Source organism: Penicillium pulvis (genome assembly GCF_028828015.1).
Source record: "Penicillium pulvis strain IBT 33274 chromosome Unknown scaffold_8_segment0_segment0, whole genome shotgun sequence".
NCBI classification, from domain to species: Eukaryota; Fungi; Ascomycota; class Eurotiomycetes; order Eurotiales; family Aspergillaceae; genus Penicillium; species Penicillium pulvis.
The window spans coordinates 4,825,053-4,840,583 of record NW_026643080.1 but is presented as its reverse complement, the minus strand read 5'-3'; the positions used below and the strand labels follow the sequence as shown (position 1 = coordinate 4,840,583).

The following is a 15,531-nucleotide window of genomic DNA, read 5'->3' as shown; positions in this document are numbered from 1 at the left end:
CTGTTCAATAGAAGATTCGCAAACCAGAACCTGAACTCCGACGCTATGCAACTCTAGTTTATATCCAACCATTGGCGCAATGGGCATATTATAGTTTGAGGTTCTTCAGCGCGGCCACAGCACTGACATCCTCGCCCATCAAATCGTAAAGATGTAAGACAGCCATTGTTCTTGCATCCCGCTTCTCACCAACATGACTAGCCTGTTCCAAGGCAGTCTTCAAGTCAAGCAGCACTGTAGACTTGATCTTTGAAACACGTGGCTGCTGAGCAAGCAAGAATGGATGATCCTTGCCCACTGTCGTGGCGATGGAGGTCAGGAACACGTATTTCTGGACATGTCGCTCCAGTCGTTTGAGAGACACAGGGGCAGTTCCATCTTCTAGCTCCTCATCATCGTCACTTTGTTCGCTGCCGTCATCGTATAGATCGGAGTCCGCGTCCGACTCATCATTGATCGGAATTTCACGCAGAGATGACTTGTCTTCAATCATCAATCGGTGTTCTAATTCCTCCACTCGATCCGCATAATCCAATAGATTCTTGCCGATGTCTGCATGGGACCGGAGTTTCCGCTTCTCGTTCAATAGTCCCTCCACCTCTCGGCGTCGCTCTTCCACTTTGTCACGAATTGACTGTACATCTCGTCGGAAAGATAGCAAGCCCACTTTGACTCCCTCTACCTTCTCCTCACCCCCGCGCAATGCGGTGCCCAGGGATAGAAAGTCTTGGTAGTTCTCGTTGACGAGATCCAACAGCTCTTTGTTGAGTAATTGTTCTAGGCTCCGCAACTCCTGCCGTAGGTCTTCAAGACTCTGGTGCCGATTCGTCAAGGATGATAGGAAGGTAGTCGGGTCGAAATCAGGGGCAAGGAATGAAGTCCGGGATAACGGTTCGGGGAAGGGCAAGGAAGACGAATCCTCGTCAAAATCCGAGCCAGACTCATCGGAGTCACCAAACTGAATTGAACAATTAGTCGACCTCAATACATCAATCCAAGAAGCCAATTAACACTACCTTGAACCGATTCATGATGTGGCAGATCTCAGGCAGGGAGCGGTACCCGACGAAGCTGTTCAATGGTGGAAGCTCGGAGTCCAACCATGTCCGGTCTTGGCGTCTGTTTGGGTCGCGACTTCCTGTCATACAAAGTACACATTTCCTTATTTTCTTTTACAACTTCGAGAATTCACATTCTGAGCTTACTATCTGCTCAGACACTGCCAGCGCATCGAAAGCATATGCAACGCGAATGCGACTTACATGCACCTCTCCTCGTGAGTGCACCGTAGACGTGTACTTCCCCCCACCTACAAAGCACTACCGAGCGGGGTTTCCCTCGGTATACGCTGCCTTGCATTGAAAGCGTGACTTAGTTCTCTAGATTGGTACAATATGGACTCTGAAACACTGTCCACTTACTGGGACGGTACTCGGCTGTCATCATCACCTTTCTCGCAACAAGGATGGTCCCGACTATCTCCATCCTATGGACCGCCAACAAGCGATGCGGGCCCCTCACACCACGCAGATTTGCGTCACTATGAATCTGCATTAGACGAGTCAGATCGATCATACCGATCAACTGCCCTGCATCAAGCTCACGGGCTACGGCCTCTGTCCCGACGAGACAGGCCTGCCAACCCTGCTGCCTATAGACAATCGCCCCCTGTACCAACCCAGCCTGTTCTTGTCAGAGCGTACTCCGGCAATGCGGAGGGTGCAACTGCAAGATCGTCGACTATGTCTCCGCGCCGACTGTTCCCGTTCACGGGTTCAAAGAGTTCGGCTTCCTCCCACTCACCGGGCCCGCCTCTCCCCTCGGACAAGGATTTCAGTATCGAAAGTATACTGCAGGCCATCGAACCCGATATCCGTGGGACCCTTGACTCCATTGCTGATATCTGCGGACGAAGCAAGCTTAGTCTTGCTAATGAATATGGCAGTCACATCGCCCCTCTTGGTGAGATCCGAGCACCCCCGAGTGGCCTGGTGCCTGTTGAAGAAGTCAGTATGAGTGACGAACTACGTGATGAAGCCGTCGTGATCTTCGATGATGATCACAACATCATGGACGCTGGTCGCGATACACATCCTTTCTCATTCTATCGCTACGTTGAGAATCTCCGGCAAGCTGCCTCGGCACTGGAACAAAATAGAGACCCTGGTTCTGCAGAACCAGCACGGTCAATCACTGCACGGCCTGAAACATCAAATAATCGCACTGCTGTCATATCAGAAGCGGATGATATGAATTACCCGAATACTCGAGACTTCATTTCAAGGCCAAAGCACTCTGGGCGAGACCTACTCGCTAAGAACGCGATTCTTGAACATGAGTTTGCGCCACAAGATATCGCGACCCACGCCGTCGTTTCCGAGGTACATTTGGATGCCCGGGCTGATGGAAGACACCTAGTAGAGAACATCGGTGGCTCTGCGATGACTTCTTCGGCGTCCATGCACCCTAACCAGTGGCAAGCACCTGACATTATAAACTCTTTACTTGGTTGGCTTCGCTGGACGGCACGAATAGCTGGAACAGAGAATCAGCCTGCTTTGCAATCAGCCGAGAGCCGTTTGAGAGCTATGCTACAACAGTCAGCCGGCGACGGGACTTCTCAATCGTTGTCTTAGGCGCATTCCTACTGGTGACTATTCAATAACGACTTATGATGGAATTTTAATGATAAGTAACGACTGCGATGACCAACAACTACTAGCGTCTTTCCTTGTCTTTTGTACTATGAACCTTAACCAATCTAACTCATTGTATCGGGCTTCATTTTGGTCTTCTCGGAACACTAAATAATCCCCTTCTTTATGGAAAGAAAAACGCCATAATAAATGCAATATGAACTTGGAAAACCAGATCCAGATATCGCTGGAAACGAAAATGAACAAGCAATTTGCACAACCAAACCGCAAACTCGCCTTAAGCCGTGGTCTGCTGCAAGCCCCCAAGAATCGTTTTCGCAAATCCCTCAAACCGAGGATAGGACCATCCCTCCTGATACTTTTCAACAAGCGGCCTATCATCCGGCTCAGTAGGCTCAACCTGCTGCGCCTTCTGCGTTCCGTCTTCACCTTCCACCTCGTCCTCATCTTCGTCATCACTCATCTCCATCTTCCCTTCAACCAACTCCCCAAACTTGACATCAACAGGCACCTTTCCCAAAAATGGAATCCCGAGCTGCTGCGCCATAACCTCTCCACCCCCACTCGAGAACAAATTACTTACCTCCCCACAGCACGGACACGCATAGCCCGACATGTTTTCAATAACTCCAAGAATAGGAATGTTAGTCTTGACGCAGAAATTTGCCTCTTTGCGCACATCCGACGTTGCAACAGCCTGTGGCGTAGTAACCAGCACCGCACCCGCCAATCTAGGCACACCATTCTGCATCGCGAGCACCGGATCCGCAGTTGAGAGTGTAAGTAGCTGCTCAGCAAGCGCAATATGCTCGTCACTCGTACCCGGCGGCGTATCGATAAGCAGGTAATCTGTTGAGCCCCACGAGACATCCGAAAGGAACTGGCGGATCATAGCAGTTTTCTTGGGTCCGCGCCAGATTACCGCGTCGCCGCGGTCTCGGAGGAGGAAGCCTAGGGACATGCAGTGTAGGGAGCCACGTGCGGAGGGGGAAGATGCTGTGTCCGTTTGGGAAGTGATTGCACTGTGCACTGGAACTGGGAGCCAGCCTTGGGGCGATTGGGTGATCTTTGCATCTTCGAGGCCGACTAGGCGGGGGATTGAGGGGCCTGTTAGGTCTATGTCGAGAATACCGACGGATTTGCCTTGGAGGGAGAGGGCGAGGGCTAGTTGGAGGGTTACGGAGGATTTTCCGACTCCTCCTTTGCCGGATAGAACCTGCGATACGTATTCATTAGCGATTGGTGCTTTGGAGACTATTTGAGTGTCCTTCGTTTCTTTTGCACACTTGCGGCGTTATCGATAAGGAGTTTGAGGGGCAAGGGTTTTTTTTCCCTTTTGCTTTGCGCAAAATGTATTGCTCGTTTTTGCAAGAGAGCGCATTGAGATTCTGTAGAGAACTTACCAGGACAATATTTTTGACCCCGTCGAGAGACATTATGTGTATAGCTATGGTGAAGTAGAAACCAGAATGACTTCAGAGGAAAGACAAGTGGGGGTCCGATGGCCGGATGCTTATCAATCTAGTTCTGACTAAAAGAAGAGCCGTGGATGGACCTCTGGGAGCTCAGTAAATCATGGAATTTTCTTTATTCTTCTTTATCTTTTTGGCTTAATGGAAAGACAGTGATCTTCCCCATGATGATCATAAGAGTTAATGATCTATTACCCCGTCGACCCTCATTTTTGAACCCAAGCTAGACAAAATAAATTAATGTATCCTTCTATTTCCATTTCTGGACGACAACACCACCACGTTTCAAGTCAGGCAGATCGGCAAGAGTCACCTCCCAGTCGTTCAGTTCATTGTTGGGGAATGTTGTCATCAGTACCCATGCGCGGTTACGGCCATTCGGAGTGGCCGCAGCGACGAATGCATAGACATCACCAATAGTAGCGCTGGTGTTGAAGCGGGAAGTCATACGAGTCCCGTCTCCCAACCGAATTTGTAGTGTTACGCTTGGTTGCGACTCGTCTACATCATGCTTGGGGGGTAGCCACCAGAAGTGGGAGCTTGGGGCTCAGCGGGTGGAGGGGTCGAAGATTGGCTTGCGATACCCGGAGTCGGGCTGCCGAGGCGCTGACCAGATCCAGAGAAGGGCTTATACTTGGGCTTGGGCTTCACATATTTTTCTTCGTGTTGCTTAAGCTCCACGTCCACTTCCTGTCCGGCTTGCACATTCATGATTCCCAGCGGGGCACGGCCTTGTCGGATACCATCCAAAATCTCGGCATTTCGGGGATCATCGGACCGGTAAAGCTCGCCGTCGTCGACAGAGAATCCATCGGCCCAGAAGTGAAGAGTTCGTTGGACACGTTGAGCTCGTTGCGGGGCGGGGGCAGTAGGGTCTTCAATAAGGCGGCTTGGGGCCTCATCACCACCAAGCGTGCGGGCGGTGCCAGTGAAATGGGATGGGCGTGATTCAGGTTCATCTGAGTGTTGGAGTGGCGCAGCTCTGTTGATTTGTACATCAGCACTGAGAGTTATGCGCTATAACCAGAAGACCCGCCAGACTTACCTCCGAGCCTTTTCCAGAATTTTCTTCTTGAGATCATCTGGGTTCTGAACAGCCAAGCCAGACTTTTCTCCTCCGGCAAAGAAGTCATGATCTTCCGAGCCATCGTCTTCTGAAGAATCGCCCCCACTTCCTGACGCAAAGTCTCCTAATGTAGCAAACTTCTTCTTGGGCGCCGCGCGCTTAGTAGCTGGCTCAGACACAGCAGAAGAGGACGGGGCAGCAGCACCACCCAGGGATCGTCCTCCTGTAGCTGTTCCGGTGGATTCTTCAGCTGGGTTCATACCCTGTAGAGCCTCATCCTGCTCGGCAAAGAAGTCGGCTACGGCGGCTTCAATGTCTCCGTTGTTGTTGCCAAGATATTCCACAGCCTGTCAAATCAAAGAGCAAGGGTCAGTAAGCATATAGCACTTCAAGTACAGATTTGGAGATTCGTTATTCACATCTGAGGCCTGGACACCGGTCATGGCACAGAACTGAGCCACTAGCTCATCTTGCTCTGCGGGGTAGCGGTCCATCCTGGAGCTTGGTAGACGGTCTAGATTGATTTGTATAGGGGCGATAGACAGGAAATGGTAGAAGGTCGAGGGAGGATGTTTTGTAGGTTGGATATGAGAAGACGCGTGAAAACAAAGGACAAGCTGAGTTGGAGTAGCCAGCTAAACACCGCGGGCAGGTACGTCACTGCAATTGGTCAGCGGGGACAAGATCTTCCGCCCTTGAACACCCATTGATCTATACAAACAGCCGGATAAAGCCCTGTATAGAACACATAAATATTATCCTGTGGACCAGATTTTAGGGCAAGATCTATATGTTCACCTCACATGTTAGTATTTTAAGTACCGTCAAATCTCGATATTTGGTTAGTCTTGTTCTCACAAAATGCCTTTCTTGATGGCTTACATAATGCACTCCGCAGCGAGGAGCATCCCGTGCCGAGCTGTCGACCGATCTCAATGCAAACCCCCCCAATTGTTATTTTGCCTTGTCCCCATCTCCCCTTGACCTCACTCCAACAATCATGGCTTCCGATGCAACAGGCTCGCGAGGCGAGCTCTATGACTCCACTATGACTGTACCCTCCGACTCGGAGAACTACTCGGCCAACCACGAACTGTCTTCGTCTACTTCGAGCTCTCCTATGATCCTCTATAAGCCTCCATCTATCTGGGGTATTCTTCGCGGCGCAGCGATCAACCTCTTTCTCCCCTTTGTTAATGGTCTGATGCTTGGGTTTGGTGAGCTCTTTGCCCATGAGGCGGCCTTCCGTCTTGGATGGTCCAACACCAAGGTATGTGTCTAGAGTCTACCCCGCTAGATCTTAATGGATAAAACTGATCCATACAACTGCTTCAGATCTTTCCAGCATACCGCAGATCTCATGCCATGGGTCCTGGAGTCGAAGTTCGAGAGCTTCCCTCGGAGCGGAGGCGGACCTACGCCGGTTTGAATGACACTGCTTCTCTCGAGTAAAGTTCAGTCGCTCTCTCTCTCGAAATCCCCCTCATACTGGCAAAGCGGAGCGCTCTATCGTCAAGTCAAAAGACCTACATCTGTATGGAACCCAAAATCGGGATATGTTTGATCGGAGTAATATCTGCATCTAGGCGTTGCCTGGATATAGCACATGTACATAGAATGTTGTTTAGCGGAGTCTGGCGCTCTAGGATCTGCATTATGGCCTATTATTAGATCTTTGAAAAGGCAATGCCACTTATTTACGATTGTCTGCCCATTGTATACACCATCACCGGCCAATAACCTTCTGCTCAGACCGAGTCTCGGCGGATGTTTACTGACCGCTCTCCGCCCGGCAGAAAAGTCTCCCCGACATTAGTCGCAGGAGGTTCCTCTTGTACCCGCTCTCAATCACTCCTTTTACTTCTTTAGCGCCACAATGATGGGTGCTACTGGTCTCAAAGGGGCTGGTATGGCTACTGCCATTGCCCGGAAACGACTCATTGCTTCGCCTCGGTCTTCGCGATTGGTATGTCCCTCTAATATTCTAATCAACACGTATCGGGGATTGACTGATCCGCTGTAGATGTCTACTTTCCGTACCCAGCGCGTGCGCCTGCCTGGTTCACCAGGTCAACTCACTTCAGGGCTCTCCGGTAACGCGTCACGATGGGCAACACCGGCTGTTGCTGGCCCGGTCGCTGTCCGTTTCAACTCTACCACTTCCGATTCCCTCGCGCTTCCGACTCAGGCACCGGGCGAACTGCCGAAGATCGAGGACCTCTCTGCGATTGATATTGCTAGCATTCCGGAGCACATCGGATACCTGAAGAGTCTTGGTTTGGATTATGGCTGGGGTGTGTCATCATTGATGGAGTGGACCCTCGAACACATTCACATGTGGACTGGCATGCCCTGGTGGGCCAGTATTGTCAGCTGTGGTATTTTAATTCGTCTGGCGCTCCTGAAGCCGATGCTTGATGCCTCCAACAATGGAGCCAAGTTGCACAACCTCAAGCCCGTTCTCAACCCACTTCGACAGAGGATGTTGGCGGCTGCGCAGGCCAATAATCAGATCGAGGTTCAGCGCTTGAGAGCTGAAACCAAGCAGGTCCATGTCAACAACGGTGTCGCCCTATACAAGAGTATGATTCCTATGCTCCAGGCGCCGCTGGGTTTTGGAATGTTCCGAGTTCTCCGAGGCATGACAGGCCTCCCTGTGCCGGCCTTGTTGAATGAGCAGGTCCTGTGGCTGACTGACCTGACCGTGTCCGATCCATACTTGATTCTCCCTATCATCAGTTCTTATTGCTTGTACAGAACTTTCAAGGTTTGTCAATTTACCTGCCCAGGCTCGATTATATCAACTATTAACAATGACCGTAACAGAAAGGAGGTGAAGCCGGTTTGACTGAGCTCATGAATGGTCCCGCAGGCAAGGGCCTTCTCTATGGTCTCCCAATCCTCACCCTGACTTTCACTGCTTTCATGCCCAGTGCGCTCCAGTTGTACTTTGTTTCTACAGGTATCTGGGCCTTGGGTCAAGCCCACATCGTGCACAACCCGTCATTCCGCCGCTGGATGAAGATGGAAGTTCCTCAAATAGTTGGTGAAACCGAGCGGATGGACGATAGCCTGTCACAGCTGACCCGTCGTCTGCAAGAAGAGCAGCAACGAAGGCTCCGCCAGGCCCAAGCCCAGTACCTAGAAGCTGAAGTCGACCCCTCCAAGATGAGCGCTATCGACCGGTGGATGAAGGGTGGCAAGGATTATTTCAAGGAGCTCCAGGAACAAATCTCCAAGGGTGCCAAGAACGTTACTGGCTCTGGTGGTCCGGAGACAAACGCAGATGGTTCCCCTGCCGCGGCGCCGCGTCTTACTGAGAACCAGCGCAAGAGGGCGACAAAGGAAGAGGAGGAACAAAGTGCATATGAAAAGGAGGAGCGTCAGCGCCGTAATGAAGAACGTCGCTTAGCTCATAAGCAGGCGCTGGAGAACGAGAGAGAGCGTGCGAAGAGCTCAATGCGGAGACATCAGCAAGCTGCGCGACGACGGAGCTGATGTTGCTTGAATATGTATAAACTGTAAAATATGGCGCGGTACTTGAAATTTCATTCTTATGTACTTTGTACTCAAGTTTAGAACTCATTCTTCATATCATTCTGAATTGCTAAACAGGTCCACGAATAGCTCTCCAATACTGTGTTTTAAATGTATATTATTCAATTATTCAAGACAATGTTGAATCCAATAGTAATTTAATCCCCCTGAACTTATTCACATAGCTTTCTAGGTATGCATATGAACGCTAACACCAGAACTCCAGAAGCAACCCGCAATGTAGGCTGTATAGAACCGAACCTGGAACACATATATTAAGATTCCATAGCTCACGCAGTCTGCATAGGAATAGATGTAGCAGGCAAAGGCAAGCTCTCCTTCTCGCCTTCAATCCTCACAAAAACAGCCTTCTCTATCTTCGCCGTCATCCTCGCACAGAATGTATCGACGTACGCAGTCCAGGCCGTGGCACAAGCATAGACAAGCCCAATCCATATCGGAATACTAACACCAACAACCCACGGCGATCTCAACGGCAGCCAATCATCCCGAATATCATCCGTTGCCCCCTCGGGGCCATCCCATGGCTGGCCAGTGATACCATACAGCATCCAACAAAGCACAACGCGCAGCATTGTGCCGTGGATGAGGTATACGGCGAAACTCTGCTTACCCAGCCACAGCAAGACGCGGTTCGCGAGGAAGTCTTTCGTAGTCGGGGAAAGATAGATTGCCAGGATGATCATGTCCACTCCGATTGCTGTGTAGCGTTTGCCGATGTTCACGTCGGGTGGGAAGATGTATGTTGCTGCTTTGAACATGCCGTTGGACCAAGTTGCCCACTCCGGGTTTTCGCCTGGGTATGAAGCAATTAGAAGTCCTAGGATTGCGAGGGGGAAGGTGATTGCTTTGCGGAGGTAGCGGTGTTCTTGAATCCAGGTTTTGAGGGTTGTGTCGTATGAGAGGTCGCTGAGGAGCATACCATAGATAGCTTGCAGTTGGAAGGTTTCTGGTGATAAAGTTAGTGACCTTCCACAGCTATGGGATTAGCACAACTTACCAGTGTTTTTAGCCGCGTCTTGATGGAAATATAACATCATCCCAATATAGACCAGCATCCGGTACTTGAAACGCATAAACACCGTCGCCACCAGCATGATATAAACCAGCATTGAAGACATCAATAACGGTAAAAGAGCCCATTGATGATCATCGTAGGCCATATAGCCCGTCGTCCATGTAGACAAGAAATTTCCTCCAAGTCTGACAACCTCTTTCCAGAATGAGTCCTCCAACTCCGGCGCTGCATATCGGCACCACCAGCAATCAGACCGATTGGCCACAATGAAACCACCAAATTGTGCCACAACCCACGATATCAGCAATGCAATAGTAGCTGGGAGAATCAAGCGCGGTGGTCGTCGAAACGCGCTTTTAGCAACAGTTGTTAATGCCGCGCCTTTATCCCCGCTGCGGGATTGTTTAATTGGTTTCAGGGCACAGACGTAGCCCGTTAGGAAAGCAAATATCGTGACTCCTACCCGGCCTTGCCACGGGATGCGCAAGATGGGCCATTGGAGGATTCGGGGGGTTGCATCCTCGGTATCTCTCGGGGAGAAGAGGTCGTAATCCCACGCACGAGCGAGATGAGTTAGGACTACTAGGAATGATGCGATACCTCGTAGGCCCTGTTTGTTGAGAATAAATTAGCTATCTTTGCTATGTGTATTGATTTAAATTTCACCACTTACATCAATCCATTTAACACTTTTTCGAGGGTCGCCTTTTGTTGCTGAATCGCCTTGTTGCCATTGTAGGGATGTGGGGATCTTGTCCCGTAAACGAGTGTATAGGTGTGATGAACGAAAGAATGGCATGATATATAGATAAAAGAAAGAAATGAGCGAGTTGGATTGAATAGACAGATGGTTAAGAGTCAAGAGCGCTGGATAGATAGATCAGGATCAAATCTAGCATCTGATCACCAGCCAAGGAGACAGAATCCCTAGATATCCAGAGCAGCCAGGACCAAAAGAATGGAATGAACGGCTGAAAGAGTGAATGCACAGTTGAACAATAGGCTGACGGAATCAAAAGAATAAGAATATCCTACCTCGAGGGGTCGTGGTAAGCGGCAGGTCGAATCTTACGAAGGTACAGTACAGATTTGCCAAGAAAGAAGGGGCATGAACGAGACCGCAGCTTACTCCTGAGGTGGCAAATCAATTGAGCGAGGGGATGTACAAGATGAGTCTATTCACAGGCCGAATGGCGCCACAAATATCCCTTCATGCGTCTCGATGGGCGGTTCACCAAGTCGGATATGCTCAGCCAGATCACATACTCCACATTGTTTGCCAAAACACCCAAGCACGTCTTTGGTATGGAGGAGTCGAGTGGCTGTTATGCAGGGAAAGGGAGTTCGTGGTGGGTGAAATGCCCTTGCAGCGGCAAGACACTGCCTCGATGAGGTATTGATATGCAGAATTCCAATGCTGTCTTTGTATTATTCGGAAAGCTTAATTCTAAAAGACAGCGCTTTGAAGCCATTTCAATATTGTGAACAAAGAGCTTACCTATTGCACTGAAGTGATAGACATTAATTCCATGTACTGTACTGTAGAAATCGACGTGTCAACATGTTTACTTATGCATATATTTATCGACTAGGCGTCTGTACATCCCGCCAAGAATCTCCAGCCTCCTAGATCGACAGCTGAGCCAGATGAACGGAATGTTCGTCCCAAATTAGGATGGGCTATGCCCCGAGTAAGGGTAAATGAGATTAAATGTTCGAAGTGATACCCTTGGAAACAAGCAACGCCGAAGAAACACCATGGTATAGAGTTTTCTAGTCCATAAATCATGAAACAAATCCCAGAATGCGAAAAGCCCCAGCCAGACAGCCACTCAATCAACGTGACAAGATAAAAAGATATAAAATGGAACAGAGAAAGTAAGGTGAATATCTCTCCCCCCAAATGCGCCGCGCAATGAATGCAGTAAGAAATATTTTTAGCGGAATAGTCTGCGCCCGCCAACGCTGCCAGAACTCCATGTAAATGCACCCTTGACGCCTAGATTATCCATACTCATTCCAGAGAAGCCGACGCCACCGCCTTCACCGTCACGCTTACACCGTCGCTGTGCTTCCCGCAGATGCGAGGGCAAAAGCTGGCCTCGGTGGGGGTTAGGTGGCGGGCGAAATTCACGTCGCGGACGCAAAGGTACCGGACTGGGTGCTGCTTTCAGACCGAGGTGTTGGGAGGATTGAGAAGGTGCAGGGGAGGATGTGGAGTTGAGATTATTATAGCCGGGTTTCGGGGAAGCCTGTGCTTGTGAAGGGTCGGGGGACTCTTTCTTAATGCCATTGCCCAGAGCGGGCATCCCCGATGATGTCGGTGTTGCTCTTTTAGCCATTTCTTGGGCTTGAGCTTCAGCCTTTGCTTGCGCAGCTTTCTCTGCAGCAGCTTCTTCGGCATCGAAGGCAGCACGCGCCGCCTGGTCGTGTGCATCGGCCCACTCGGCCTGAACAGTTCGCGCCTTCTCAATCATCTCACCCGCAAAAACTTTGGTAAAACCATTGACTGATGTGACCACGCTTGCCGGGACAGACTGGGAGAGTGCGTGGTTGACAATACGACGAAGAGATTCTTTGCGTAGCTTTGCGCGCTTGAATAAATCGTATCGTTCGGATTGAATGGGATTGAAAGCATCCACCAAGATACTGTGTAGGAACCGCAAATGTCAGTATTCACATAAATCATCATCCTGTAGCACCTGGAGAACAAGACATACGCAAGATTCTTCTTCTCGGCCTCGGTGTCTGTAGCCCCCTCCTCACGACCCAAAAGCTCCCCCTCATCATCATCGTCATCATAGTCGTCCCCATCATCAGCTGGGCGCCCACCGCCCATGCCTCCCCGTACTGAGCCCTCCGCATCCGCAGATCCAAACCGACCTGCGTCGCCAGTTCGTGTACTCATCGCATCATCGCGTTCCCGCTCCTTATCAGCCTTGCTCTTCCGTCCGCGCTTTTTTCCACGCGCCGCACCGGCGAAAATCCCGTCCGCGCTGGTCCCGCCCAGACTCCCTGTGAAACTGCCTGTAACACTGCCGGCATCACTAGTGCCACCAAAACTGCGCTCCGTAGGCTCAAGATTTGCTGGGAATGAGGTCTGGCGAAGAGGGTGCATGCGCTGCTTCTTCATAATGGGTTGAGAGGTAGTAGATGAGATGGAGGGACGTTTGAGAGAAGTAGTTGGGGTCTGATAGGGTGGTGGTGACGACATTTTGAAGCTCTCGATAGGGGGTCTGCAGGAAATTTGTGAAATTGAGAGTGGTGAGGGTGAGAAGCACCGGGCCGGGCACGAGGGGCCGAATTTGAATAAGGTGCCCAGAAATGGTGTGTGATGATGTGACGTTAAGAAACTTCCACGCGGTCTGAGATGGATAACACCCGGAGATGCGATTGCTAAGTCCAGTTGACCATGTCCACCGCCTACCCTTTATGGCAGAACTCATATATCTGATTGGCCAATCACAGCCGACTTCATCTACAGTCCACCTGCAAATCCACTTTAACTTCTAGAATAAACCTTGACCAGATATAGTACGCTTCAACCTCCAAGTTAATTAGCTAGGCAAAGACCACAGAGCTCAAATGGAGCCCCATGGTCCTCTCTGTTCTTCTCCATCTCTTCCCGCACCCCCCTCCACCTGTCGTAGCATTCTCGGTACAAGGCGATTTGGTCATCGCTCATGTCCTCGTCATTCTCGAGCATATCAGCATTCTCTAGTGCTGATTGCATAAAATCCTGCACCCATGTCTGGCATACCTGTGGCAACTGAGAGGCATGGAGAGATGTATTTGTTGAGAGCACGCGTGCTCTCTAGGAAGTGGGGAGGATATGCTGAAACCTTGGAAGATGCCATCAAGTGGGAAGGCGGCAAGAAGATTTTGCAGAGTGATAAACAGCCTGTAAAGCTAATCTAAAGTTTGTACAGGGGTGCAAAGAAAGAAAAGTAGTGGGTGGGGGTAACTTATATAGTACCTGAAAACCACTATATTTATTACAAATACCTGGTTCCCAGGTATCCAAGAGTAGATAACCTCTCTAAATTAAGCTAGCATGCATAAGACACTATATTCAGGCCGCAGTATAGGTAAGAAAATGTGACATCTTTTTAGACTTTACTCCTAATAAGCTTCACGTTTCTGGGAATATACTCGTTAGGATTACTACTCTAAATGACAACCACCACGCTATCCGTGATATGGGCTACTTAAGGTGTCTAATAAAGTTTGTGGTGTTCAATTATTGACCTCCCATTTCGTTGATTGAATTTCCAGTTTGGCTAAGCATTATAACCCCGTATTACCAACTTACTACATATTTCCCACTTTCCCACTTATACCATTTGTAACACTATACTGAAAGTCTTTTTGAGGCTTTTGAATGTGCTTATGTAAAGCTTTCATTAATACTAGGTAGCTGTCCCTCGCAATTGAGACTTTGTGCTTTCCTCACCTTCCTTGATGTTGACTAGAAAGCGGGATAGAAGATACGGTTAAAATCTGAGCTCTATAGATCGGCTGCAAGCCTCAAGCCGGCCGAGACTCCGCTTGGCGTCGGCCCCACCCGAACTCTATTAAGTGGATTGGATGCTCGTTTGAGACTAGGCCATGATATGGAATGGATGAGCACGAAGTCAAGGTCACGAACCATGAAGCGTAGGACATAAGACTCCAGTAGGGGCCAATATCTAAGTGCACAAGGAACAAATGTAGGGCTAGCTAAGTGTTTCCCCTTGAATTACAGCTCTAGGATGAATCCCTTTAGTAGGATGTTCGTCAAGCAATTCTCGACATGAAATGTCTTTGGGCTATCTAGTGCGCGGGTTGTTTGATATTGCCTTGTGCAAGTGATTTTAAAAGGCTCTGACTTGAAGAAGTGGGAGACCAGCAGTGAAATTATTCGAGTCGGAAGGTACCGAAAAGCTTACGTAACCAGCCCAGATTGGCAGGTTTGACGAGCCCACTTCATCTTGTCATGCACATTTCTATAAAGTCAAAAGAATTTCGTTTAGTGTTATTTCTTTCTTTCTAATGAGAATCTCACCCAAGCTTGTATCTCTCATGTATATCCTGCACACGTGTATGACAGAACGAATAGAACCAATAGATTCAATTGTTCCGACATCTTCGGGCCACAATCGTCTTCAGCGGACCTGATCAACTGTTGACTTGAACATCCTCTTTCGCTTCTATCGCATTTGGCCCCAATTCCATTACCGACTTGGGGTATTAGGGCGGGGCCGGTCTGGTGGAGATGGGAAAAAGCCGGGAAGCCATGGCTTGGCTCCCAAGGACGCACGGTTGCGAGCGTCCGTGGTTGGTCAATACCATAGAAAAGGTACCACTTTGGACCCTCGACCAGTCCCTATTATGAAATCAGTATTCCGATGTGGAGCATGAAATATTTTCGCCTGCAATGGGCCATGGACGAAATACAAATAAAGGGACTGGTCTTGCCTCATTCCATCGCACCAGCTACCCCCATTTACCACTCTCACTCTCGCTCATCGTGGGTCTCGACTGGGAAAATTGGCATCCATCGGCTCGACCTTTGACCCTGCACTTCTCTCTTTTTTGACTTCTCTTGACAGATTTCGAAATTGTTCCTCACGACTACTGTTGGATAGCTTCGAAAAAAAGCAAAGAAATAACTACCTTTCGACAACCACAAGCTTTTGAGACTTTGAAAGTAGCAGCGAATTAGTTGCCATCTTGATCCCGTCTGCGACCTCGATTATATTTGTCTTGCCTTGCGACTCA

At 49.6% G+C, this 15,531-nt stretch overlaps 10 protein-coding genes across 10 annotated transcripts; 3 read left to right on the top strand and 7 right to left on the bottom strand.

The window, feature by feature from the left end:
* Positions 1 to 88: 88 nt before the first annotated feature.
* On the bottom strand, positions 89 to 1,150 carry N7503_011237 (COG2 family protein; the record flags this gene model as incomplete). The annotated part of the gene is made up of 2 exons (XM_057070783.1): positions 1,017 to 1,150; positions 89 to 958 (listed from the first exon to the last, which is right to left on the bottom strand). Exons 1-2 carry the CDS (start codon positions 1,143 to 1,145, stop codon positions 89 to 91), a joined length of 999 nt encoding a protein of 332 aa, XP_056917394.1. The 5' UTR covers positions 1,146 to 1,150.
* Positions 1,151 to 1,394: 244 nt separating this feature from the next.
* On the top strand, positions 1,395 to 2,636 carry N7503_011236 (uncharacterized protein; the record flags this gene model as incomplete). The annotated part of the gene is made up of 1 exon (XM_057070782.1): positions 1,395 to 2,636. One exon carries the CDS (start codon positions 1,395 to 1,397, stop codon positions 2,634 to 2,636), a length of 1,242 nt encoding a protein of 413 aa, XP_056917393.1.
* A 298-nt stretch (positions 2,637 to 2,934) lies between these two features.
* Positions 2,935 to 4,121, bottom strand: N7503_011235 (Mrp/NBP35 family ATP-binding protein; the record flags this gene model as incomplete). The annotated part of the gene is made up of 2 exons (XM_057070781.1): positions 4,061 to 4,121; positions 2,935 to 3,873 (listed from the first exon to the last, which is right to left on the bottom strand). Exons 1-2 carry the CDS (start codon positions 4,091 to 4,093, stop codon positions 2,935 to 2,937), a joined length of 972 nt encoding a protein of 323 aa, XP_056917392.1. The 5' UTR covers positions 4,094 to 4,121.
* Positions 4,122 to 4,379: 258 nt separating this feature from the next.
* On the bottom strand, positions 4,380 to 4,577 carry N7503_011234 (Cdc48-dependent protein degradation adaptor protein (Shp1); the record flags this gene model as incomplete). The annotated part of the gene is made up of 1 exon (XM_057070780.1): positions 4,380 to 4,577. One exon carries the CDS (start codon positions 4,575 to 4,577, stop codon positions 4,380 to 4,382), a length of 198 nt encoding a protein of 65 aa, XP_056917391.1.
* A 53-nt stretch (positions 4,578 to 4,630) lies between these two features.
* Positions 4,631 to 5,747, bottom strand: N7503_011233 (UBX domain-containing protein 1; the record flags this gene model as incomplete). The annotated part of the gene is made up of 3 exons (XM_057070779.1): positions 5,615 to 5,747; positions 5,175 to 5,542; positions 4,631 to 5,111 (listed from the first exon to the last, which is right to left on the bottom strand). The coding sequence occupies exons 1-3, from the start codon at positions 5,687 to 5,689 to the stop codon at positions 4,631 to 4,633; spliced, it is 924 nt and encodes a 307-aa protein (XP_056917390.1). The 5' UTR covers positions 5,690 to 5,747.
* A 448-nt stretch (positions 5,748 to 6,195) lies between these two features.
* N7503_011232 (TOM13-domain-containing protein) lies at positions 6,196 to 6,647 on the top strand (the record flags this gene model as incomplete). The annotated part of the gene is made up of 2 exons (XM_057070778.1): positions 6,196 to 6,465; positions 6,531 to 6,647. The coding sequence occupies 2 exons, from the start codon at positions 6,196 to 6,198 to the stop codon at positions 6,645 to 6,647; spliced, it is 387 nt and encodes a 128-aa protein (XP_056917389.1).
* Positions 6,648 to 7,071: 424 nt separating this feature from the next.
* On the top strand, positions 7,072 to 8,693 carry N7503_011231 (membrane insertase OXA1; the record flags this gene model as incomplete). The annotated part of the gene is made up of 3 exons (XM_057070777.1): positions 7,072 to 7,161; positions 7,219 to 7,962; positions 8,022 to 8,693. The coding sequence occupies 3 exons, from the start codon at positions 7,072 to 7,074 to the stop codon at positions 8,691 to 8,693; spliced, it is 1,506 nt and encodes a 501-aa protein (XP_056917388.1).
* Positions 8,694 to 9,022: 329 nt separating this feature from the next.
* On the bottom strand, positions 9,023 to 10,570 carry N7503_011230 (acyltransferase family protein; the record flags this gene model as incomplete). Its single annotated transcript, XM_057070776.1, has 3 exons — positions 9,023 to 9,702; positions 9,754 to 10,381; positions 10,445 to 10,570. 3 exons carry the CDS (start codon positions 10,568 to 10,570, stop codon positions 9,023 to 9,025), a joined length of 1,434 nt encoding a protein of 477 aa, XP_056917387.1.
* A 1,138-nt stretch (positions 10,571 to 11,708) lies between these two features.
* N7503_011229 (transcription initiation factor TFIID subunit 11 family protein) lies at positions 11,709 to 12,985 on the bottom strand (the record flags this gene model as incomplete). The annotated part of the gene is made up of 2 exons (XM_057070775.1): positions 11,709 to 12,420; positions 12,492 to 12,985. 2 exons carry the CDS (start codon positions 12,983 to 12,985, stop codon positions 11,709 to 11,711), a joined length of 1,206 nt encoding a protein of 401 aa, XP_056917386.1.
* A 339-nt stretch (positions 12,986 to 13,324) lies between these two features.
* Positions 13,325 to 13,628, bottom strand: N7503_011228 (uncharacterized protein; the record flags this gene model as incomplete). Its single annotated transcript, XM_057070774.1, has 2 exons — positions 13,325 to 13,494; positions 13,532 to 13,628. 2 exons carry the CDS (start codon positions 13,626 to 13,628, stop codon positions 13,325 to 13,327), a joined length of 267 nt encoding a protein of 88 aa, XP_056917385.1.
* Positions 13,629 to 15,531: the final 1,903 nt, after the last annotated feature.